The following is a 27,125-nucleotide window of genomic DNA, read 5'->3' as shown; positions in this document are numbered from 1 at the left end:
AGTATTCTCTCAGTATTTGCAGTATTGTGTGCACTAAAACTTGTTTTCAGGTGTGCAGTTATTACCAACCTCTGAAGGTGATGTGTGACGGCTAGTATGTGAGATTTTTCTACAATTTTTAGATAACAATTCCTTTTTGAAAAGTTGTACAGTATTACCATTTCCCTTGCTTTCCAGGTCCTGTATTCTCAGGATCACACTTTATAAATGTACCTGCATACCTGCTAAAGTTAACAAGGTATGAGAGATTGTTCAAAGGTCATTAGCACATAAATAATCCTCAACTGTCATTTGCCAAACAGAGGAGAGTTTGGGTCTTTGATGTAATTGTTCATGGAACTACTGTAGCTTTCTGTGAAAATTATGGAATAGAGAAGCTTAGTTCTTTGTGGTCACTCCTTTCCACTTCACTTCGTTGGTATTCACCCAGGAACTCTACCACTTCTACACGGCTCTCACTAGCATGGCCTTGAGACTCTCCATGGTACTTCACAAAACCATGATCAAGTTTGAAATGGAAAAAACCTTGGGGAGCTTTGTATCGGTAACTCTAATGGTGGGAATTCGGAGTCAGGTTTAAAGGGAGGGTTTGTGAAAGGGGTGTGGGACTGGTCATTTTGTAGTAATTAGACCACTGAGGAATCTACCCATTTTACTGTATATTATAATCATATATGATTGTTTAACACATTAGGCTTCATGGCAAGCCTGATACTTATATAAAAATTTTAAATGCCATTGTTCTTCATAAAAGAAAGCTAAAAATTACGTAGATGTTTTTGGAGTCTAGGGTAATCAGTTCTAACTGATTGACTAAGCTTGAGTCCCCATAAAGAAAGTTGGTTAAATGATTTTATTTGTTTTCAGAATGAACAAATTCCTCAGCTAAGGAAATTGTAAATGAGAATTATTTTGTTTTAAAAGCTTAAAAACCACTTTAAAGATCACTATAATTTGAAAGCCTATTAAGATGAATTCTTGGGCTGTATCTTGTATCACAAAATCAAATTGGAAACTCAATTTAATGAGCTTAGCTGTCAATATTTGCCAAGTTAATTGGAAAATATTGTATTTTCCCTTTTTGTACTGTATAGACATAGCATTTTTGGCTGGAACAGACTTTGTTACTTATAAACCAATGAATTGAATTCTGGTGAGGCTATGTTTTGATGTGAACCAATATTAAACCTGTTTCAAGGTCTTGGAAGATATCTTAAAAGTGATTCCCAGAAGGGATTGAGACTATATCAGGTGGACAGAAAAGAAGAGTTTCTACTGCTAAAAATAATAATAATATATTTATTTTTATTTTTATTATGACAGTATAATTAGATACCTCAGAAAATCAGTGATTATGGAATTTTTAATTGTATGTAGTCAAAAATCAGAATTGACAAATACTTTAAATCTTTTTACACCTTCTCAGAATCTGGTCACCATTTAAAATATATGTAAGTCGCCTCATTCTTTGTCAACTCCTTTGTCAGCTACTTTAGATGCAGTGGTAAGCTTAGCTTTGGATTCTGCAATATGAATAAAACTTGTTACTGTCACATCTGTGATGGCAACAAAGCTGTCTTGTAGATGATTTGCGGTTGTATTTTTAGATCCAGTGTTAATGTAATGTTTAACTGACAGCTGTTGGAATTTTGAACTTTTAAAGAGATGCTAAAATTTTAAATGAAATGAATCTTAAAATATTAGGTTTTTTACTAGCTTGATTAGAAACACTTTCAAAAGTAATTTAGTTGAAAGTGATGTTATGATCAATTTTCTACCCATATAAACTCTACTTCTAAAAATTTTATTTTAAAAACTTTTGTTTCAAATTGTAAAACCTGTAACTAAAAGGTTTGCATTCATTTAGTTGTGTACATATGGGCTAAATTATAAACTCATTTTTATGTATGCCTATATTTGAAAGCAGTCCTAAAACCTCAGTTTTATTCATATTTGCACATCATTATATGAGGAAGAGTTATTTCCATGTTTTTAATTTAAAATGGAAGTTGTTTTATTTTATTGGCTTTTGTCCATTTTTGGATTTATGTTGGATAGGAAACAATGCGATAACAATTTAAGTTATTAATATCCCTAGGGCATTCCTTTAGAATGTTTCAGAAAAAACCGTACATCATTGGTTAAAAGTGACCTTCTGATCTCTTTATTTTTTTTCAGTTATTTTTCTTTTTTTATTTATTCAGGATATTATAGGGGTACAAACATTTTGGTTACATGTAATGCCATTTGCCCCACCCAAGCCAAGGCTACAAGTGTGTCCCTCCCCCATACAGTGCATTCCACTTCCATTAGTTGTTGGTTTACCTCCCCCCCCACCACCAGCTGGCACCCACTGAGTATTACTACCATGTGAACACCTTAGTGTTGGTCAGTTAGTACCAATTTGATGGCAAGTACATGTGGTGCATCTTTTTCCATCCTTGTGATACCTCACTTCGAATGATGGGCTCAATCTCTATCCAGGATAGTATAAGAGGTGTTAGAGCACCATTGTTTTTTGTAGTTGAGTAGTGTTCCAATTTTCCCAGCACCATTTACTGAATAAGGTTTCTTTTCCCCAGAGTATTTTTTGAGTATTTATTATAATGCCCATATATCATGGCAGCATTTAGAGTATTAAACTACAAAGAAGTTATGAATTAGCCTGAGAAGTGGCCACATTGCTAATTTATATTCTGACAGATTTGCTCATCTTTTAAGAATTGTTCATGAGATGATTTGATTTTTGATGATTTTCTTTATGTGTACTAATAGAATATGAATGTTTTCTTCTGCAGCCTGTGAAAGATGCATTTTTAATAGCATCATAATGTAATATTTATATTGGTTGTCTAGTTTTTAATGTTCTGTGGTAAAATTACGATATTAGGACAGAAAAAAATATGATCAGTTTCCTAGAGATAAACACAGGGAAGATAAGAGGTTTATTTCCTTTTTTTTTTTTTTTTTTTTTTTTTTTTGAGACAGGGTCGTGCTCTATCACCCCAGCTTGAGTGCATAGCTCACAGCAACCTCAAACTCCTGGGCTCAAGCAACCCTCCTTCTTCAGCCTCCCTGAGTAATTGGGACTACAGGCATGTGCCACCACACCCAACTAATTTTTTCTACATTTAGTAGAGACGGGGTCTCAAACACCTGGGCTCAAGAAATCCTCCTGCTTCAGCATCCCAGAGTTCTAGGATTGCAGGCATGAGCCACCATGCCTGGCCTTATTTCCTTTTAATGTCACTGTTGTCATCAACATACATTGCTTAACATGTATTTATCAACTTCCTCTACTAACAACTATCTAGTCCAGAAAGAGACTATTAATTATGGAAGACGTGTCCCTCTGAAAACCTAGAAATCTCATATAACTAAAAAAAAGTTGAGTAGACAGTGAGAACACCTGCAGATAATATTTAGATAGAGCTCATAGAAACATGCTAAAACTACTGTAGCAACTTCTTACACTCCAGGGCTTGGAGACCATAAATCTTCTTGTCTACATATTATACTATTTTTTCCTCCAACAGATTATGAATTATCTACTAGTTAGACCTAGAATATTGGACTATGTTGAGAATAAGTCTAGAATTTCCTCTGTGTGACCTAGAAGGAGAGTCTTGCTAACTGCCAAGGTAAATGGCATAGGAAAAAAGACATTTTAAGTACCAATGTCATAATGAATTGGTGTTTCTGTGTACACATGCCATCCCACCCCTGTGATGTGGCTACACATGCAAAAGCCACTAAGAACACACAATGATAATATAGTCCATTCTTACTTTAGTTAACAATTTATATTCTTTCCTTCCTGTCATATGACTGGATTTTAACAACTACTTGCCCACTACTATTATCCCACCCATTTGAAAAGATCCCTGGTTGAAGAGGGTACACTACAAAAACGGAGAGACATAGTTTATCTCTCTACTCCTTTCATGGTAGAGAAATGAGTCAAAGATATGTAAAAATAAATATATAATACTATCTGTAGTATATCTGTAAATCCCAGTTCCAACCTCAAGATGAACTGGGTTAGAGAATAAAATTCCAACTGCAAGCATTGCATGCAAATAAACCTTCAATGAAATGTTAACAACTTTGCAGAATCATTTTAGAAAAAGCTTAGGGTTTCACATAGTTTATAACCTGGGCATCAAAATGATGCTATATGTGCTTCATTCAGTTATTCAGAAACAAGAAAATATTGTCCCTGCACTTATTACTATGTGTGTGTGTATGTATATATATGTATATGTACTGCTTTCCTCACATACCCTAAATATTCAATAAAAGGTTGTAAACTTGAATACTATAATAACCAAATGCAATGTGTGCTTTTATTCAGATATGCTTTTTATATTTATTTGAGAAAACCAATAAACAAACAAAACCACTGCAGAACCCATTCAAAAAGCTGGTTTTGAAGAAGTTGAATCCTATCTCAAGGATTATCTAAAGCAGGTTCTGATGAGTCAGTGAGTAGCTTGAGCGGATGCACTTTGATTAAGTGAAGCATTGCTGAGTTTGTCCTAAACGCTGTCAGCATTCTCTGGGGACTAGCACAGAACAGCCAGCCAAAAAGTAAGTAAATTGAATGGCTACTCAAACAAGCATTATTGATATCAAACCTTTAAAAATCCATGAATTTATGTGATGATGAGGACAGTCTTAAAATGCAATATAAGTAGAATGGACGGTCTGATATCTCCAGGAAGGAAAAATTAAATGATAGCAACAAATAACATAACCCTTTGACATCTGACATCAACTACTTCCATTGATGGATTAAAAACTTGACCCTGAAGCAGTTGAATGACTTCTTCCTGGGTCGCACAACTAGAGGAAGAAATGAAACTAAATTCTCTCTTTCCGTCATTTTTTTTTCTTTTTTGAGACAGGGTCTCACTCTGTCTCCCAGGCTAGAGTACAGTGGCAGGATCATAGCTCACTGTAGCCTTCAACTCCTGGACTCTAGTGATCCTCCCGCCTCAGCCTCCTGAGTAGCTGCCAATGTAGGCACATGCCACTACATCTATTAATTTTATTTTTTTTCGTGGAGACAGGGTTTCACTATGTTGCCCAGGCTGGTCTCAAACTCCTCACCTCAAGCAATCCTCCCACCTAGCTCTCCCAAAGTGCTGGGATTGCAGGAGTGAGATACTGTGCCTGGCCTGCCTTTCCTTCATTACACCCATTCTATATCTTCCCAACTCCCCAGGATAACCCCAACTTTCATGTTACTGTCCCCCTCATATAGTTACAAATAGTTCTGTTTACTCTGTGCCCTGGTTCAGATGATAAATAATCCCATGACCATGTCAAATATCAAATAATGTAATAAATATAATACAATGTAGGGAAAAGAGTAGAGAAGAAATGATGTTAGAATGGATGGGAAAGATTTGGAAATGATGAATGGGGATAGAAGCATAAAAGTAAAACAAGAGAAAGGATAGAAAGGTAGTGGAAAATGTAGGGAGGGGAGGAAACAGGATGGAAATAGGCTGATTTTAAAATGTGGGGGAGGAAAAGAGAGAAATGCTTCATAAATTTTAAAATGCAGGTTTCATGAGGATCTGAGGTTCAACCTCCCAGGTTTTATTTGCGTGGTGCAAATCCGTGGTTCACTGAGATTTCTGAGATCTTTAATTAGGAAAGAAACCACAAGTAAATTGTGGAAACATCCACAACTATGTCATACTCAATAACGTGGTCATTTTAAAATGATTTGCTCTAAACCTAAGCAGATTCTATGTAAGTGGCTAAGGTGGACTTAAATCTTCCTTTAGTAATAACTGCAGGCATTGACAAGCCTAGCAAATATTAAATTGAAATGTGTGTCTTTATGTTACTCAAATATGTTGGTATATATTGTTCAAATAAAGAACTAGGAAGCCCACGGATGCCTTGCTCATTTCTGTTTCTGCCACTGGATCTTTTTCCCCCATACCCTGCTAAACCTTTGAAAGAAAAACTTCCTGTTAAGCTATATAACAAATCTTGTTCTTAGAGAAGCCGTGTTAAAAGGTTCCTGGATCTGATAATTGTAGTTCAGTATTCATTTTGTTGTGGCATTTTATTTCCTCAAACTTAGAGACTGTGTGCCAAATAATCACCATTTATTATTTTTTTGCTACTTCTTTATTGCCCTTCCTTTTTTTTTTTTTTTTTTTTTAAGATAGGGTCTTGCTCTATCTCCAGTGCTGAAGTGCAGTGGCATGATCTAGCACTGCAACCTCAAATTCCTGGGCTCAAGTGATCCTCCTGACTCAGCCTCCCAAGTAGCTGGGACTGTAGGTGCGTACCACCATGCCCAGCTAATTTTTCACTTTTTGTAGAGAAGAGGGCTAGCTCTTGCTCAGTCTGGTCTCGAACTCCTGGCCTCAAGTGATCTTGCATCTGCCTCACAAAGTGCTAGGCATGAGCCATTGTGCCCGGCCTACCTTTGCCTTATTTTTGAGTGGCCTTTTCTTCCTCTTTATTTTTTCTTTCTTAATATTCCGTTACACCTTCATCCTGTTTTCTACTCCATTCCTACCCACTTTCTCCCCTTTGATAATGAGGCTATAAGGGCAACTGTGCTGGCTTCAGAGAGGATTGGGCCCACAGTGACACTCTAAGGGGACAGCATTGTCAGACCTGCTGAAAGTGTCCCAAGACCAGAGCCAGTCTTAGTGTTTCTGAGACTGTTTCTGTAAAATCACACTCATCCCAAACTCACAGAAAATAAACCATGGCAAATAATCCTTTTTTCCCTTCAAATAATCCTTTTTAATGACAAATCTTTTTTTTGAATTGTTAACCATTTTTGGATGGGAAACTTTCCAAACTGATTATACCTTTTTGTCTTAATTTTTATAAACATAGCAGTAACATGGGTTGTGAAATAAGAAGAAAATATCCACGCATATGCCTACTATTTTAAGAAAATAACTAATATGTTATATGCATTCTTTTCCAGTGCTTTAAAGTAGCATTTTTTATCCAAAACAAACAAACAAACAAACACATGTAAACAGTAGAGAGAAGAAAAATGGAATATAGGCACAGCATTATTTCCAGAAATTGAGAATTCTCAGAAGCTCTACCCTACACACAGATGAAGAACACCTGGTAATCTTAAAAGCTCAAACCAGAGGTTCTCAAATCTGTGCATCCATCAGAATCACCCGAGGTGAGTGGGGCTTGTTAAACAGAGAGCTGCGCCCCAACCCTGGAGTTTCTGACTCAGTATATCTGGGATGGGGCCTAAGAATTTGCAGTAACAAGTTCCCAGGTGCTGCCACTGCTGGGATTACAAGTCTAAATCATAGACTTGTAAGAGGATTCACCTTTCTCTGAGGTGGAGCTATCTTTGGTTTGCTATTTTTCTTACATTTATCCATAATAATCAATCAAGTTGGATGCCAACTTGATAGCAATACTTTAGTCTTCATAGTTTTTGTACTTTTCCAAAAACTCATTTAAACCAAGGAGAAGTTGTCGTACTTCTTATATTATAGGTGAAGAAATTGAGACCTGAAGTTATAAGACCTGGAATAGGACTCGCATTGTCTTCCTTCGAGTCCATGACTTTTTCAAGTTTCTCAGGTTGCCAAAGGATCGTGCCAAGGGTAAGAAGCAAGAGACTGCCCGTGGCCAGATTGGAGGGTCGCCATGAGGAGAAGGTCCATGACAGGACATCCAAGCCAGGGCATCAGGAAGGCTTTTGTAGCTGCTTCAGTAGCTTGTACTTTCGCAGAGCTATGCAATATGACAGAGAAAAACTCTGCTCACCTTGAAGTTTATAAAGACTCACCCCGAGGAAAGGTATTGTTGTATAGTTGAACAAAGATTTTTTTTTTTAATCATGGTTTCTTTCTTGAGCCTTAGATATTTTCCAAGCTGTTCTGCATTCTGCCTCATTGTGTGCAGTATATCTTGGGGCTCAGGTAAAAATTTTATTATTAGCCTATTAACGTTAGCAATTGTTCCTCCACACATTTAACAATTTACATGCATCACTGGCTTGAGGGCATTAGCCATCATTTAGGCCAGTGATCTGACTGACGGACTAATATCCCTGTAATGCCAGAAGCAAAAACAGAACCAACCACCAACAACAGAACAGACAGGAAGCCAGCATGAGGGTGCCATTTTATTTTATTTTGCTAAGTAATAATATTTGAAAATCTACAATTTGAAAAGTCTAACATTTACAGGTCTATAAAATAAAGGCCATTCTATTAATAACAGCAAAAAGGTAAAAAAAAAAAAGTTACTTCAGAAGGAAGAACTTTTTTAAAAATTTGAATTAATTTAACCTAATGAAAAGCACACTTTAACGGTCTCTATTTTAGTTTTTCATTTTAATTTCTAGAAGCCTTTGTATTGATTTCCATAATTTCTAAGCCAAATTTCAAATGCTAAATTGAAGCCTGGTTTATTTCATTATATCGTCAATGGAGGAAAAAAGTAATTTTTCACTCTCGTCCGTATAATAACACATGCAAAGTTTTAAGTGAAGGGTCCGCTCAGTCTTAGCTCCTTTAGTACTTTTAACTGTTTCTGCCTGGTCAGAAACAGCTCGTTCTTACGCTCAGCACACAGGCACAGCTGTGGGTGCTGAGCATGCCATGAGGACAGCGTCCAGAGCTTAGAGGCAAGCATGGCCTGAGCTAGGCCCATAACCCAGTGAGAGGGATGAAGGGAGGCATTCCAGCTTGTGCGAAACCGTAAGAGTTGTAAAACCAGCGAGTAGAGAGCTGACAGCGTTCCTTGGGGCACACAGGACAGCAATAATGGTGCAGTCTCTGGGGTCACATTGCCCAGACTCCCAGCTCCTCACGGTACATGCTGAGTACCCCACTCACTCTAACACTCCATTTCCAGAACTGTAAAATGTGTTTAACAATGTGCTTACCTCAACCGAGTTGTTCTGAGAAATAACAATTAAGTGGGTGAAGCTTCAAGAGCAGTGCCCAGCATATGACAGTAGTTCAGGAAATATTACTATGTAGTGTTAGCTCTCAAGGCGTAGAAAATAACATGCATGCCTTTCACTTAGTTTTATTTCCCCATTACCTAATACAGTAATTTTAACACAGCTGGTGTTTAAGGAATAGCAATTGGACACTTTGGTATTAGACTGTTGGTCTTAGTATATCTGCACTTTTATCAAACTATTAGACTTTGACATTGGATAGAGTATCTTGCTCCCAAATAGTGGTTCAAGTATTACCAAAGCAGAACTGTAAAATTACATTCCTATCAGCTGCAGCATCATGGCAGCCAGCCTTGGTCGGCTGTGAAGAAACCATCAAGATGTGAGTTGCAGGTGAACTAAGAGAGCTAATTCAGGGGCACGTCATAGCTGGTTGTGTAAAAATCCCTTGGATTTCCTAAATTTTATCAAAAACTGAAAATATATTCAGATAACCTACCTAAATATTCAGAGGAGACATGATTACAAAATGCAAATAAGCTGGGCTCAGATTCAGTCACTCATATGACTCTACTGTGTCTGAGTTGTCCTCTGGAGGGAACTAGCACACAGGCCCCTGGCACAGCCCTTTCCCTCGAGGGCCTCAGTGTGGTATGTGGCACCTTGTGTTATACACCTCATTGCTCAGATACCCAGAGATTGTGTCCCTAAAGTTTTCTTTTCTAGTTTTGTGCCTATAGTGAGATCCTTGTTGTGCTGCCAGGGTAGCAAAAATGATTTCCAGTCTGGATTGCAGTAACGCCAGTGTGGGATGCTCAGAAGTGTTCACCGATACATGCCTCTATTCTGATCACATATCACTGCACATGTGGGGCATACTTGGCTTTTTCAAAGATGGTGTGTGTTTATCTTTGTGTATATGTGTGTGTGTGTGTGTGCGTGTGTATCTCTGTATATGTGTGCCCACATGTGAGCCACGAGGCAGCGTTCATGATACCAGGGTGGTATTATAAATGAAGCATGGCAAATCATGTTCAAAAAAGTGCCATCTGACTGACTTCTCATAGGTAAGTCTTGAAAAAAAGTGTTTATGTTCATATATAACATGAGTCAAAGTTCTATCATAGTAGTTTTAAGTTACAGAGCCTGAATTTAAAAGGCAATAAAACCAATAGTTTCCTCATCAGAAAAAAAAGTGCATCTCAAAGTAGGTACTGCTTTTGCTTAAAGGCAAATCCAAGCTTTGCCGTTTACTAGATGTGTGACCTTCAGCAAGATAACTATCTGTATCTGGGGAAATGGAAATATTTGTCTCACATCATTGTTATAAGGACTGCATGAGTCATTGCATGTAAAATGCTTAGGCTAGTACTTGGCAAATAGTAGACACTCAATGAAAAGAAACCGTTGTCATTATTATTATTTATTGCCCCTCCATATACACACACTCAGGATGTTTGCATTTTAAAATTGGGTTGTTGATCAGTCAATACCTTAGCTTATATAATGAACCCTTAGTGGTATAGTTTTAAATACTAGAGTATGGAATTAAAGGATATATATATATATCCTTTTTTTATATATTTTTATCTAAAATATATATCCTATATATTTTAGATAAAAATAAATGAAAATCAAGGTGACTGCAGTGGTAGGACATAGAACTTTAACCTAGTGTGTGTGTATATGTATACAACATCCTATAAATTATACTACAGATGATCACACTAATGTGAAAATTAATCTATCAAATTCTCCACCATTGCTCATCCTGACATTCTAGGAAAGAAGGTCTCCTTCATTTAACTGTTGAAATTGATACTTTCTTTATATTCTGCTCTCTACAGTATCCCCTCCTTCTGAGTCCTGTGACAGCAGAGAGTGCATTACACCTCTGGTGCTACTTGCCTATTGTTTTATGTTTGTGTACATAATTCTCCCAATGATATTCCACATTCTAAAAGATCATCTTTTATTCTCCCAATGATATTCCACATTCTAAAAGATCATCTTTATTATACTTAATCACCAAAAAACACAATTCACTATAATCCTATGGACAAAGGTCATTGACTGCAAGAAAAAGAACATTAAAAAAAAATCTTTAGAGGAACAAGCAAGTGAACTTCTGAAAATAAGATTAGTGAATCAGGAAGAATTTTGAAGGTAACACTCCTGGTTTCCTGGACAAGCAAGTTGCACAATTTGCTTGCTGATCAACAATCTTCTTTCTGTGACATAATAAAGAAAGAGGAAAGATTTAAAGCAAACAGGAAACACTGAAGCCACTGGCATCACAGCAATGCAGATTTTTAGAGGGGAAAATGCAGAGAGAAGTTTCAGTCCCAGAAGAGATTTGGGGAACTTCAGGGAGTAAGTGCATTCCGCTCTGGAGGAGAGGTTGCCTGCGAGGACCTCCAGGAACAGACTCCGAGCTCTTTAATAAATGTTCCAGGGATTCAGACTTTCCTGGAAAAAACAAATTAGTGTGAGAAGCCAGTACTGTGCAATTTCAGTTTTAAAAATAGCCAGTATTGTTAAGGCTGCTGCGTGCATGAGAGAAAAAGAAAGTCCTTGTTAATATTTGCTTCAGCTTCTATGTTAAAACAGAGGAGCAACACTGAAATTCTTGCCAGGCAAATACTGCAAAGGTTGTAAGGTTTGTATCACTTAGAATTACTTTTGGTCCTTCCAATGACAAACTTTTGTGGGGGAGAGAGGTGGTGTTCCCTTTTGTCAAGCCAGTCTTTCTATGAAGGACAGGAAAGTGATGGTTCTGCCTCTTTCACTTAGGACCAGAGCTGCACCTCCTTGTCTATTTCAGCTCTTCATTTGCCTAATTGCCCTGTGAGGCCAGCAGGGACCTTCTCTGCAGCCGTGGCTTTGCTGACTGCGGAAGACCCTACCTGGCACTCTGAGTTAGTGCGTCAGCATTTTAGGGTGAAATGAATGAAAAATCAATCAGGATGACTGCAGTGGTAGCATGCACAACTCTATCATAGTTTGTTCATAATTTTCAACTATTCACCATAGACCAAAGCAGTGTTTAAGATGGTAAGTGAATCTGTAGCAAATGTGCTGCTTTGCTTAATCAGGCACTTTTTTTTTTTTTTTTTTTTTTTGTCCTCTTTTCTATTTACAACAAATCTAACCTGCTTAGGAAGCTACATGAAAAATGAGTGATGATGTCAAGTCTCATACAAATATTCTTTCTTTATTTGCCCTGGTTTTAGACTCAGTTCCTAATTAAACTATGTGATAAATATTCATATATACATATATCACATTGCTATTTTATTAACTTATACTCCAAATTCAGAGGCTTAAAATTGTTTAAGAGTCTATTTATGTTCTTGCCACATCTCTTTTTTACTTGCTATAACTCTGTATATTAAAACTAGAGTGTTTAAAATTTCTAGATTTACAATTCTGCAAAGATAGAGTTAAACACTATTTGGACTCTGGCTACATGAGAGTAACTGGAATTGTTCAAAGCTGCCGTCTTCAGCTCTCAAAGACAGCTACAGTAACTTTCTGAACAGACTGGGTTAAATATTGTTACAGACCCATTCTATGATGATAAGGCGGTAATAAGTTGTGCAGTGCAACACTCCAAAGGGTTCCAAATCTCACAAGCCTCTTTGTATGTGATGCTCTCGCAGTGAAGAAGATTCTTTGGGCTATAAAGATGAAGAGTCTACTTCTTCTGGTGCTGATTTCAATCTGCTGGGCTGATCACCATTCAGACAACCATACTCTGGACCATGACAGAGTTATTCACATCCAAGGTAAGGAAACATAGGTTTTCTTATGAAAGTCAAATTAATTTCAAGTTACTTAGAGTTGAGATGCTGGGTTAGTGTTTCTTAATTTCAGCTCTGCTGCACTGACTTTTTCTTTCTCTTTCTGCTAATTGGTGAACATGCTCCCTGGCTTTTGAATGCTAATGCATTGCAATAGAGTTAAGAATTGGGGACAATTAAAGTGGAATGGCTTAAGAATGTCCAACTGCTATGAGTTCTTACAATAGTTTTTTAGTTTTTTAGTGTAGTTGCCATCTTCAAGTAAAATGGAGGGCATAAAGTTCATTTAAATGCAAGGAGGAGAGAAGAAATAGGAAGTAAAAGTTATGATGTAAGGTCATTCTATTAGAGTAACTGTTTAATCATTAAGAGAAACAATATAAATAAAATAAAAATCAAACAAGCTATGGTCTAGGAAAAAGTAGCTTACCCTATTCTCCTTCAGGAAAGCATTACTTCCTATAGACCACTACATTGCCACAGCATATTTCTGTTCAGCTCAGCTGAATCCTAAGCCTGAGAGCTGTAGCACGATTTGAGGCTGCAGTACAATGCAGCTATTTCCTCAGTCCCAGCTTCAGATGAGGGACATCCTGCATTAAGAAAGCTAAGAGACTTATGCAATATGAAAAGACATTTCTAAAGGAGCTATAACCTCTCCCTTGCCCTTGTATGCTGAATAATTAAAATAAGAATTACAGAACTTAATAGTTTAAACATATGATGATATTAATTTTAGATAAACTCAGGTGGGAAACCAGAGACATTGTAAGTTTGCTAAGAGACATAAAACACCAAGTTATAGCTTCAAGGTCAAAAGTGTAGTCTCAGAAAACTGCATTCACCGTTGGAAAGTATGACTTGTGAAGGTCAAGTGATAGTATACTATTTTCCTGTATGCATCATGACTACCAAAATAGAATTCTGAATTTGTCTATGTCTAGCTATATTTTGACACATCTCTTTCAATTTTGTTTGCTTCCAACAGCTTTATTTTTTTCACTGCTGAGCCGTGAAAAGAAATTGTGTAATCATAAATTTTTCCTCTGCAAGCTGCTGACTCAGCTGTTTCCCTAATGTATATACTAGAACCAAAGCAATTTCCCAAAGACTCTAAGATATTTACACATAGCGGTTTCTAATGAGGAATAACATCTTCTTAACTTCTAGACACAGAATTCAGTTCAGCCAAAATGGTAACACCCAGTCATTACTAACAATAACAGTTTTAAATCCAATGTAAAATCAACTTTAGCAGTGTTTTCAAGTTACTAGTAGACAGATACCCAAGTTATATTATAAATTATGTACAAACCATTTAGTTTAAATTGCACTCAGGTATGAAATTATTAGTATGAAATATTTTTAAAATATACTAATATTTAAAAAATTACTCCTGTCAGGCTCAAGTTATCTCAGCAAGGAAAACTTCTGTTGCTCTCGCTCTCCCATTCCTGTCTCCTCTGTGGAAATTTAGTGCAAAGGGATTTCTGACCCAAGGTATCAGAGCTATTCAGGTTGTTTGCATACACTGTCCAGTTTTTTTTTAAATGCCTTGATAGTCCACTTTATTTTAATTGTAAATTCATATTCTTAGAAAGTGCAGGCTTGCCTTGAAGAGTTGCTAAAGAGCTTTCAAGTAATAGAACTGCAAGGCCTGTATTTGGCTTGTGGAAATTAATACTGAGACATGATTTGGGTCACAGGATTATGATTTTATGCCCATAAGCCAAGATTTATTTTAAAATCATTCCAAATACCTGTTCTCATTACTTTTTCCCAATAATTTTTTTCCTTCCTGATAGCATTCAGATTGAATTTTCAAATTCCATAGTCCTCCAAAGAAATTGCTTCCAAGTGGTCTGCCATAACTCCAGCTGCCTTTTACAACATACAAATAAACCATATAGCCCAGTAGAGAATAAATAAAGCAGATTACTTACTTGCTTCATTACCCACTTGAAATATTACATATCTTCTCATGTTTAAAACTTTTATTTATCAAACATGGCCCAGAGGAATTTAAGGGAACTAAAGCCCTCATAAAATTTTATAAGAATTTGCAGTCAAATCATTAAATTAACAATCTCAATCTCAAATTCTTAGATTGTACCGATAATCTGTATGAGCTTCTGTCAGTAATAGAAAATTGTTCACAGTTCATATTACTGTAAAAACACTTTATCTCTCTCATTTTTCATTAAATTTCTATTTTTCTGCTCTGAGTTCTTCAGGCCTAAATAATAGTGGGAGAACAGTGAAACTCATCCTCAAATTCTCCTTGGCTGCCTTACTACAGATGTTCAACATTCTGATAATACATTCTTGAATCTCATACATAAGAATTACCTAATTATTTTTCTGAAGTGTTCCTCTCAGTTTTGTTGTGGGAAATTTTATAGAGATGTAGGCACAAAAATGTTTAATCTGGATTTTAAAAAGAAGAAAAAGGCAGATGGCCAGTAAAGAAAATGGCAAGGGTAGACCCCTACGCATAAAGTTTCTAGTGAAAAGCATTTTCCTGATGATGAAAATGAAAACTCCCTCAGCTTCCCATGGAGAAAGATACAGCTTTAGATAAAATTTCACAGGTATTAATTGATTTCCTTTAATTTTGTATTGAATTAATTTGGTTACACTAGAAAGCAAACTTTACTTGTCCACAAAGTCTACTAAAATATGCAATAAAATTATTAGCTTGCATATCATGTGCTGTCCTAAATATAGGGGAAAGTAATTTTATCAAATACTTCTGCAAAAAGAGAGGCTGCTGTTAATACCATCTCTATAATAATTTCAACTAATGGGTTATATTCCTCAGGTCATGATGTACCTAGCCAAACAACTTTTAAATCCTTTGAAACTTGAGACCATTAGGAAGAGTTTTATACGGAGTACCAAATCATACAAAAGAGCAATATTTAAAATATTTGGATCAGGTCCAAAAACTCTTCACATAGACTTTCAAATACCAGTACAATCTCAGAGATGATAAATATACTTTTAAAACACAATTTTTAAGAAGACATTACAGATAGCAAAGAACATTTTATGACCATTTGCTCATTAACCCATTTGCCCATAATGTGAAAAGCAAAATAGTTATATTGAACATGTAACTGCTCAGCCTTATCAAGGTCATAGAGTCAGTGCTTCCTGCATCTGGTGTTCAAGTGCAAGTCTTCACATGACAAGTTGGAGTCTTTCCCCTAACGCAAGATCTAGCTTTGATCTTGGAAAATTTACTTCATCTCGCTAAGTCTCAGTTACCCCATCTGTAAAATTTGCCCTAAGTCTGTTTATTTCATAGAGCTTTGTGAGAATTAAATGAGATAATATATGAAAATTTCTTAGTACCGTGGCTGGCACACAATAAGCTCCCAATAGTTATCCTGATAGTAGTTATCATTGTGTTTATTAATTCCTCACTGTTATGGGAAACTGATTTTGAAACAGAAAAGGAACCATAAATGATGGTCGAAAAAGTTTATGCTTTTCAAAGAACATTTGTTAACAGAACAATATTGTTATCTCAGTTCTAATGAAGTACACATTTTATGAGTTGCCTTCTTTGCCTTCCTTAATTTTGCAATTTAAAATTTCCCCAATAGTATTAAACATTATCTGCTCACTTTTACTTTCCTTGTAGAAACTGAAGCTTTCCAAAGTTAAATAATATTTTCCCTTAATATCCTTACTATGTGAACACAGATAAACTACTTTAAATTTTTGTAAAGAATAGTAAGAGGAAATCTCAGAAACAAAAATTTTTCCTTTCTATTTAATAAGTAAAAGTTATTGTCACCTTTCTCAAAAGACAAAACAATTAGTTTTTTTTAAAGAATGAATTACCAGAAGTTCATCTCTGTAAGTAGAAAAAATAATGTATATCTAGAACTTCTGGCAGAAATGGACACTCCTCACTCAGGCTCATTGGATCCTCCTCCCTACGTTTGTCCTGAACACCACCTTCCCTTCTTCAAATCTGGGCTCATCTTTCACGTACCTTTAGCATTGGCTCCCTCCCTTATCAGACTGTCTGTCAACTTTGAAACTCTAACTATATAGTAGTGGCTGGCCCATGGTAGGTGCTTAATGTATGTTGAATAAGTGAGTGAACAAATGAATGAGTATAATGAGATACTTCCAAATTACAGCTATCATAATGAGCATTTCTTAAATGCTGTGACGTCGCTGGCATTTAGCAGCACATGATACATTGTGTGAGCTTAATGAACATTAACTAGAGGACAGTTTTTATTCTGTGATTTTGACATAAGCTAAATCATAGCTCACAGAATTAAAAAACTTATAAGGACGTTATTATAGATCGTCTAGACCAATCTCCAAATGTACAAATGAGGAAATCAAGACCCATACCATTAACATTGCTCATCCCAGGTTACCTGACTGATGGGGGGCAGTTCTCCTGGCTAATCTCCTTCCCTTCATCAAATCTGGGCTCTTTTTTCACCTTTTTAATGAAGTCATCCTGACTACTGCACTCTTCTCCTCTCTGGCACTCTAATCTCTCTCCTCCTTCTTTTCCATTTCTCTGTAACACTGGCTGTATCTCTGCTTATTTTGATGTAATTGTTTGTCATCCATTTCCTCCACAAAAATATACAACAGCTCCACCAGAGCAAGAATCCTTGTCTCATGCATCCAAGTCACCTAAACCAGCACTTGGCTCATAGTAGGTGATCAATACATGTTTATTGAATAAATCCAAAACCAAAATCCAGTTGTTTTTCCTAATCAAGTTCTGGTCCAGTCTTTCTAAATCTCACTGAATTTTTTTTCAATTTATATAATGAGAAGAAGCAGATGAGCAAGAGGATTGTGAGTTTGGATAGCAAATTTAGTCTGGTCATGTGCAGGGCTCCCATGCTACATGCAGCATTTTACACTCCATGAGAAGCCACCTGAGGCAGGATGCAGCCATCTTCCTAATGTGCGTGTGCAGCTTTGAAGAGTATTGGATTTACATTTGGTCAGTGCAATGCTATCCTGTTGCTTATGTAATAACTGCAGAGTCGGGATCTGGTGGTGCAGACTGGATCAAAAGGAGTGGGATATATTTAATAATGTATGATCGCAGACCATCTGCAGAGCCAAATTTTAATGGGAGAACTAGATAAGTGTTATTCTAGCCTATTTTTTTCTCTTCCACCTAAAACTCATTAGAACTCTCTGAGTCTGTAACAAAAGTTAAATTAGTTCACTTTTGTCCTTTTGAGGCAGAGTATGTTATTTGCAGCCACAAATGAAAAATCTATAAAAACAAAGAAAAGCATCCAAAAATATTGTCTAAATTAAATTGAGATGAATATATATATATATACATATTGTTAACAATTCTACCTGGAAATTAATAGCTATAAAATATCAAAAAAATTCATCATGGAATTACAAAAATTAGTACATCATCAGTATTAGATGGCTAATTCTACAATTTCTAATCAGTTTACTGTAGGGCATGAAGCCAAAAATGATAGTAAAAACCTACTACATTAAACACAGGCTTGCCATTTCATCAAACTAATAATATGACCATATTAATATAATAAATGAGCCCCAGAGAAAAGGACAAAAGTATATACATAGGCATATACATAGGTAAAAATACTCATGTACTGCACATATACATTTATACACCATAGAAGACTCATTTATTGAAGAAATATGTTGAGCACCACCTATATACAGACATTGGGAATACAACATGATGAACAAAACACATGGTCCCTAGCTTCATCAAGCTTAGAGTCTAGTGAGAGACACAGCCATTATTATGAATGTAGAGCTATTGATTATGATGACAGAAATATATATTTTCATGCCAGCTTTGCTTCTGTCAATGTGTAATTGCTGTCCCATGTCCTAGTCTTCTTTGCATTGGTGTATGCTTTTGTGTATCCATTTTGTGTATCCTAAGAAAATCTACTTATACAGGCATTTTTTGAACATTGGCCTCCTTTGTGCAAAACATTGGGTTATTCTCTATGGAAAGAGACCATCTTCTGAGTGAACTTACTAATAATATCACCAGCGCAACAAACACAAAAGAAATAATAAAATAAGTATTAAATAAAGGTGAAAATAAATATTAAAAAGAGTAATTAGTAACCAAAACAAAAGGATCTTACTATTTAGAACTTTGTACCATACTTATTAAACTTTTTATTACTTGGTAAAGTTAAATACATCTTGAGAATATTTCTAAACTTGATATTGAATAATCTGGAATGCTGAACTCTATGTTATTCTGTAAATTATCTATTAAAAAATACAGTGTTATAATATTTCAGGTATAAATGCCTATATTTAATAATCTTTTTAAGTAGCAAGAAATTCACATTGTATTGCCATTGCTTTCTCTGTTCCATCCTTGGTACTGAAATCCTCAAACTATGTGCAAAGCCAGTGATTATTTAGAAATTCTCCCAAATATTAGGAAAAACCCATTAAATAGTGAAGTCTTTCCCTTTGGTTGCAACTATGCAAGAACTAATGCTGACTCAGCTAAAGCACTGACTTACAGCTTACTGGCTTAATGTTGAAGTCATTTCAAAATGTTGGTTCTCTGATTTTTTCCAAAGATCAAGAAAGAATAGATTTAGATTTCTTTATTGGTTCAGCTCTTTATTTTAAATATAAATTGAAAAGTTACCATTTTAGGGGAATCTTTTGGAATACAAAATCTATTAAAATGCTAAGAAATTAAAATATTCTATCACGGGGTTATCAAAATAATAGTATCTAGAGAAAAAGGAAATATTTGTTATAAGAATATTCATATTTCAAAATGAAGATATTGAAAACATAAGAAATCTAATAGTTCTATAAAAATACTTCAGAAATACTTTGTGTACTTTATATTGCCACAATGTGATAGCACTACATATATCTGCCCTCAAGAATAATTATTAAGCAGTCAGTACAAATGGTGCCATTTTAAGTTTAGTTTAATTAAACATGTTTTTTACTTGACTTCACTATTAAGCCAGTGACAAATCGCCACATGTCTAAGCTCTGAGTAGCATGTTTTTACATGTTCAAGGATTGTGCTATGGAGTGTGTTGAACAGAATAAGTTAAATAAGAATTCTCCATACCTTTTCCAAATGCTGTCCATTCAAAAGGGAAACAGACATTATGGATTAAAACACATACACACACACACACACACACACAGAGAGAGAGAGAGAGACATAATCCATCTTGTTTAAAACTAACAAAGTATGTTAGAACAAGTAGCAATTTCCTACAGTCAAGTGTGTAGATTAGGTGAAGGGGTTGGGAAAAAAGCAGAGTCCTATCTTGTTTCTATAGAGTAATTGAAAGTTTAAAATAAAAACACCACTGAAAACACCCTTGAAGTAAGGAGATTTCCACTTCTAGATGATTCTGTTTGTAACGGTGCTTGCTTTGCCTGCGTGCTTTGGCTTGTTCCTGACAAGCATTGGAAATTATGTTTGTCTATTCTGCTCAGAGTTACTGAAGGGTAAAAAAAGAGCAGGTAAAAGGAAAGAAATGTAAGTTAAAGTTATGTGTGTGTTACCTTATAAATTACAGTATATAGGACATAAATTTATTCTCTTGTTACATGACTATATCTATTCAGAATGGTTTCATGATCATCTTATGACTAATGTTGCTAGCAAAAAATAATGAACACTTTCATAGTAGGCTTTTTGTTCCTGTTTTTTGCTTTCTTCGGCATAGAGAGATAAATTGTAAAGTTTGAAATTTTCAAGTTTTCTTCCTCATTATTGCGTAGGTTATGAACAATCACTTGTTACTTTCTCTTGAAAAGTGTCATAAATTATGCGGACAGGTTTTAAATCTCTAAGAATCTGGTGTGATTATTTTTACACCCTCACTTTGCTTTGTCTTTTATCACACAGTCATTAAAAAAGGGCCTTAATTGGCTTCAAGTACCAAAGAGCTGATTAGATAGTTAATGCTTCATTTAGATGTTTCCATATAAACAGAATACCTTGTTTTAAAAGATGCATAACATAACAGTTTTTTATAGACTACCCACAATATATTGAAATCAAAGTATGCTCCAAAATTAAGCTTCTTAAACTTCAGCCTTTTTTCTTACAACTAATTATGTGGCCCACATATATAATTGAATAAATAAATGAAAACAAATGCACATATAAATAATAAACACGAAGTGTTTTTAAGAGAAACAAACAAGGATGTGAGAGAGAGCACCCGGGGGCAGGGGGATGAACTCCACTGAGGGAGAGCAAGAGAAGGGCTCTTTAAGCAGGAAGATCAAGCTGAGACCTGGATAATGAGCAGAGACAGTCACATCAAAAACCAGAGGCAAAGCATTCCAAGTAGATTGTGTGAAAAATGCAAACTCTCTGATCTGGGAATACGCATGAGGCTTTCCAACCAGAAAGAAGCCCAGCGATCTGCAGCCTGGCAGTGGAGAGGGTGTAGTTTAAGATGAGATTGGAAGACTAGGCAGGAGCCAGACCATAGTACTTTATATGCAGTCCAGAGTACAGGGTTCAGATTTTATTCTAAAATTATTTGAAAATGGTTAAAAGGTTTGAGCAAGGGGTAAAAAAATATGATTTAGATTTATAAAAGACCAGGTGAATAATGGATTATGGTGGACCAAGAGTAAAAATGAGGCTATCCCTTAGGAGGGTCCTGGGGTAGTTCAGGTAAGAAATCATGGTGGTGTGGGCCAGGGTGGTAGCACTGGATGTGGATGGGTATAAACCAATTTGGAAAAAAAAAAGTGGAGGTAGAAATGGAAACACTTACTGATAGATTGGATATAGAAACTAAGGGAAATGCACACACCAAACCTAGCTCCTAGATTTTGGCATGAACCAAAGGACAGTGAATAGATGCATAAACTAAATTGAAGAAGAAGACAGGGAAAACAGATTTGGGTCAGGGATGGGGGACTAGGGTTACATATTTGACATTCAACATGGAACCAACAGGTAGATATTAATAGATTTATTAGTTTGGTGCTCAGGAAAAAGTATAATGTGAAAACATTTTGGAATCATTAGCTATGGGACTAGAGAAGTTCACCTGGGGAGGGGATGTGCAGAAAGAGGGAAGGAATTGGCCCTGGTCTAAATTTTGAAGACCCTCAGCACCAACAGGTGGGATAAAGGAGGGTGCAAAGCCATGTAGTTGCTTTCCAGAGTCTCAATCCTGATCATTAATGTGTGTAAACTTTTTTTCTCACATGTTTTTTAAAACATTTAAATTAGTTGCAAGCATTTAGAGGTAGGAGGTTTTTGCATTAAAATTTGCATTGCTAGCCTCTGTTGAAAAATCTAAAGACCTGCTATTTTTCAGCCTGGAATCTCACAGGACATCAGTGGGAACCTGTATCTGCTGCCCCTTTTGAATGGGGGATGTGCTCCCTGCAACAGGGACAGTCCCTTCCACTGTCTCCTATTCTCATGCCCATGGAGCGCTCTTCACTCCCCTCACCCTTTCCCAGCTGGGCATTTGGATTTGACTTACCTTTTATTTTGTTTCAGCACTAAACTTAATAGCCGACTCATATAGGCTATCAATTCATGACTATTTATTCATTAAAGAATGAAATGTCTCTCTTTATTCCTTTCGGCCTCTAGGATTAACTCTGTGACAGTATTATCTTGATGTCTTTTATACTAAGTGAAGATATTAGCCTTATCAATGTATAAAACCAACAGTGTCCCTTCTGCAAATTACAAATCACTTGACCTTACACTTCACCACAAAGTGGAAGTGGTCTGAGCGGACACAAGTAGATTTGAGCTCTACTGCTGTACCACATCAAGGCACATTTCCAATAATTAAGGAGTGAGGATAATTACAGCTGAATGAAGAAGAATGACTCATGCTAATGCTTTGGTTTCTCTGTGTCCTTTGAAACAAGCCTCTATTATAGTTAAAATCCTGGAAAGTATGTTTATATTAAGGATATCATTCAACATATTAGTAAAATGTTCATATTTTATTTTTTGTGTTCCTTAATATTTCTATAACTAAGATAACCTTTGATTTTTTTCTATGTCTAAAATAATAAGAATTAAATACTAGCTCTTTATTCACAAATCTTTGATAACACAGATAAATTTAGATCTGAAAAATATTAACCAGAACAGACAACTCTAAGTTGACAAAGATACTAAGATTTGTTCTACTTCTAGAATAAGCTACATCAGAAATAACAATGGCAATAATAGTAATAAATCAATATTAACATTTAAAATCATTTGCTATATGTATTTTTCATACTAGAAAGGGCATTACCTGAGTCATTTCATTGAGTCCTCACTGCAACACTGTATAAAGATGGTTAACCTCACTGAAGTCGAGAAAGCTTGAGAAGCTTGCCCCAGATCACATTGTTCAGTGGTAAGGCTGATGTTAAACTCAGGCAGGCTGGTTCTTGTGCTCCAAACCCATGCACGAACCACACTGCTCCATGGAAGCCTCTTTAGGATACTCAAAAGGAGTGAGAAATAGGTAAAAATTGTCCCCATTGTATTCCATTAAATTTATATAACTATGTTCCGAAAGAAATCAAAGCGCCATGAAAAAGAACTTTCGTCTTGGGCTTCAGAAAAACTTTTCTCACAGGCCACCATGGTGGTTCTTAACAGGAGTAAGGGGAGCAAAGTAGGGGTGGCAGCTGCAAATACACACAATCCACACCTATGCCAAATAAAGACTGTCTGAACCCCCCAAGTAAATGAGGAGGAGGCAGACAGAAATTGGGTGATGACACAGATAGATATAGATACAGAGATAGAGATAGAAATAGATAGATATAGATATAAACACAGACACAGATATAGACTTAGATATAAAGATAGAGGTAGTTTTTTTTTGGGGGGGGGGCTTCTAAGGTGGTGGTGCTGAAATGTAGTCCTGTCTTGTTAAGAATCACTGGATTAGGAGAATCATCAAGAGTTGAGGAGATGTGACTATCTCAAGAACCAGTGCTTTCTGGCGACTGTCTTCTGAAAGAGTACAGTAAAGAAGACAGGGAAGAGAGAAGGTGTTTGGCATACCTGGTACACTTTGGACCTTCAGTAAATGTTAGTAAGAGTCAACATTAGCTGAGCGCTGTCTGTAGGTCAGGCACTAGGCTAAGTTCTCAACATGTATTACCTCATTTAACCCTCACAAGAACCCTGGGATGAGGATGGCTAAACTCCATTTTACTGATGAGGAAACTGAGGCACAGGAAGGTTCAGTGACACAACACAAGAGGCATAGTCCACATGCTTAACCACTATCCTATAACTGTTTAGAAAAGAAATGAATTAACGTGGAAAGGCAAAGGCCTGCAAGAGAACTTTGCCAGCAGAACAGAGCTAAACTTCCCCCTCACACTGTACTACTTCCTACTAGCGAAAGATAAAGAGAACTAAGAAGAAACAGAATATTGATCAGGATCATAGCAGTTTCAGGTGTACAACTCAGAACAGTGACTTTTACACTGTGTTCAGCGGACACCCAGAGCTCCTTGGGGCCACCTGGCATCCGTTGTAAGCAGAGGGCCTCAGCTTTATCAGATTTGTATGGCAAAGGTTTGTTTAGATATCATCGGGTGGGGGGAGGAGGAATCCCACTGTCCCTGAAAAATTTTCTAAAAATATTTCCATAGATAAACCTCCAGACTCCAAAATAGTGATAGAATTAATCCTCATTTTTCACTGTGAAACCTGGATATGACAATAACATCGTACCCGTTTGTGATCAGCATTACCCAAAACAATACTATATTTTGGTCCTGGGCAGTTTCCCACCACAAAATCAATTTAGCTCTAAAGAAAGGAAAAAAGACGCCACGATGAATACCTAAGAGGATGCTTCATAGCACATCACATCAGATCATGCAGATCTCAACAGGAAGGACACATGCCATTTGAATAAATGGTAAAAACACAATTCTAGACAATTTGGTTTATCTGTGGATTGGTAGGAAAGGGGAGGGCACAAAGACTAAACAGGGGTTGAGAGAAGGTAGCCCCTGGCAGGGGTGGGAGGTGGGCTGGATGGGAGGAGTAAGGTCTTGCAGCCTGGGAGACCAACAGGAACGGTCACAGATGTTGAAAAACAGCACTGATCACTGTAAATCAGAGTGATCTTCACTTATCCTGTTTCCAGAACTGGGTTTTTCCTATGCAGTTCGAAATCAGTATCTTTAGCAACAATATCTTTAAGGAACAGGGAAAATGAGATAAAATTTTCATGTTTTCAATACAAGGTTAAAGATAACATTTTTATTAAGGGCAATAGGTCTACTGAGAAAATAGAATCTTTCATTTACAACAATATATTACAATCATGGCTACCAGCTTCTTGTGTATATTTCCAGAGAGACTCTAGACAAAGTGGGGTTTTTTGGTTTATTTGTTGATTAAATCCTATTTACTTTTAAATTTATTTATTTTTTTTATTTATTTATTTTTTTTTTTTGGTTGAGACAGAGTCTCACTTTGTTGCCCAGGCTAGAGTGAGTGCCGTGGCGTCAGCTTAGCTCACAGCAACCTCAGACTCCTCGGCTTAAGCGATCCTACTGCCTCAGCCTCCCGAGTAGCTAGGACTACAGGCATGCGCCACCATGCCAGGCTAATTTTTTCTATATAGATTTTTTAGTTGTCCATATAATGTCTTTCTATTTTTAGTAGAGACGGGGTCTCGCTCAGGCTGGTCTCGAACTCCTGACCTCGAGCGATCCACCCGCCTCGGCCTCCCAGAGTGCTAGGATTACAGGCGTGAGCCACCGCGCCCGGCCTTAAATTTATTTTTATACCATTTTATTTAGCATGTGCACAGGTGATACATTCACGTGATTCAAAATTTTTAAAATATGGAAGTGTACACAGTGAAACTGTCCCAGGTATTTCCTGACCTCAGCTCTTGACAGACTACCAGGCTTATCAGTTTCTTGTGAATCCTTTCAGGTATAGTTTATGCAAAGCTACACGAACTTTAGAATTCTCACAAATGGTAAGAAGCACACATACACTTACGTGTCTTTGGGTCAAAATTGGAACTACAGATGAAAGCAAAGATGGAGCAGGGAAAAATTCAAGATGATTTCAAACTCACATCGAGGGCACAGAGCAAGAGTGAGATCATTTTGCTACTGCGCCCCGTCGGGAATGCCCTTCAAGAGGTTCAAGATCCTTTGCATGCAAGAATAGCTGGGAAAGCAAGCCAAAGTTTTGTCTGTGACAAATTCAATGTAGTAAGCCCTCTGAAAGAATAGTAAAGGCTGAATGGGGACAGAGAGGGTCAGCAGGGATTGTGGAGGCGGGGGCACCTGGAAAGGTTTCTGATGCCATCTGACTAGACACATCAGAATCGTGACAAAGGATGGACTCTTCTGGCTCCAGGTGAGCAGTTTTGGGGAAAAATTAGATTTATTCCAGTCTAAAGGAAACAAAATAATTATAAACGGTTAAAGGTAAGGTACTCCTTAATTTTTTTCCTAACTTATGTATCCTACTCAATGTAAAGTGTAAGGTACAATGAGAGACAGATATCTAAATTATATATTCTACTTAAATACTGTGTCTGTAATGTGTATAACTATTTTTATAGTGTTTTCATTTTAGATCTGTAATATAGTTTGGTGTAAAGCAAGATCAGGAATCTACGTCTACTGTTATAGCTAAGCACAGGCTGTACCTAGCACTAGTGTATTTCAGTAACAGATGCTTACTGCATGCCAGGCACTATGTTGATGCTGGGGAAAAAATGTAAACAATACATAGGGATTGTTTTCAATACACTATGGTAAGTACAATGATAAGGATGCAAATCCATCTTGGTTGCTCATCCTCCTGCAGGCTTTGGCTAGCCTAAGGGAAATAACAGCTTCCAAAGTGTTAGTCTTACACATCCAAATCTACCAAAGTGTTAACAAATGTCATGATATAAGGAAGTATTTTTAAAACTTTGTGCGTTTTTTTTTTTTTTTTTTCCAAATGACTCATTGTGGAGCTGACAATTGAGTCTGTCTATCAGTTTGAGATGTCAGAGAGAAGTTAGCTTTCTATTTGGGGTGATGAAAAAGTTTGAGAAAGAGATAGTGGTAATGATTGCACACCTTGGTGAGAGTAATTATAATGACTTTGAATTGTACAGTTAAATGTGGTTAAAATTGCAAATTTTTAAATATGTATTTTACCACAATAAAAGAAAATTGAATGGTGGAAGTAGAGTTTTTTCTTGGAGGGATGTATTTTCAATATCCTTACTTAGCACCTTATTTTGCCATCTTAAATAGATTCCCTGGTTGTTTTTTCTTTCAATTGGCATAGAAAATCCAAAAGTCTGGAACATGCTTCCTCTATACACCTGTGAAGAAGGTAGCCAACATGAAGA

General features: G+C 36.4%; 1 protein-coding gene across 1 annotated transcript in view; it reads left to right on the top strand.

Moving 5' to 3' along the window:
* The window catches only part of HAPLN1 (hyaluronan and proteoglycan link protein 1), a 75,817-nt gene that overhangs the window by 29,888 nt on the left and 18,804 nt on the right, over nt 1-27,125 (top strand). Inside the window, exon 2 of the mRNA XM_069492562.1 lies at nt 12,595-12,720. Within this exon, the coding sequence (XP_069348663.1) occupies nt 12,621-12,720 (100 nt within the window). The 5' untranslated portion in view covers nt 12,595-12,620. The remainder of the gene's footprint in view (nt 1-12,594; nt 12,721-27,125) is intronic.

This window comes from Eulemur rufifrons, chromosome 17 (assembly GCF_041146395.1).
Source record: "Eulemur rufifrons isolate Redbay chromosome 17, OSU_ERuf_1, whole genome shotgun sequence".
NCBI classification, from domain to species: Eukaryota; Metazoa; Chordata; class Mammalia; order Primates; family Lemuridae; genus Eulemur; species Eulemur rufifrons.
This window is presented reverse-complemented; position numbering and strand designations above follow the sequence as displayed.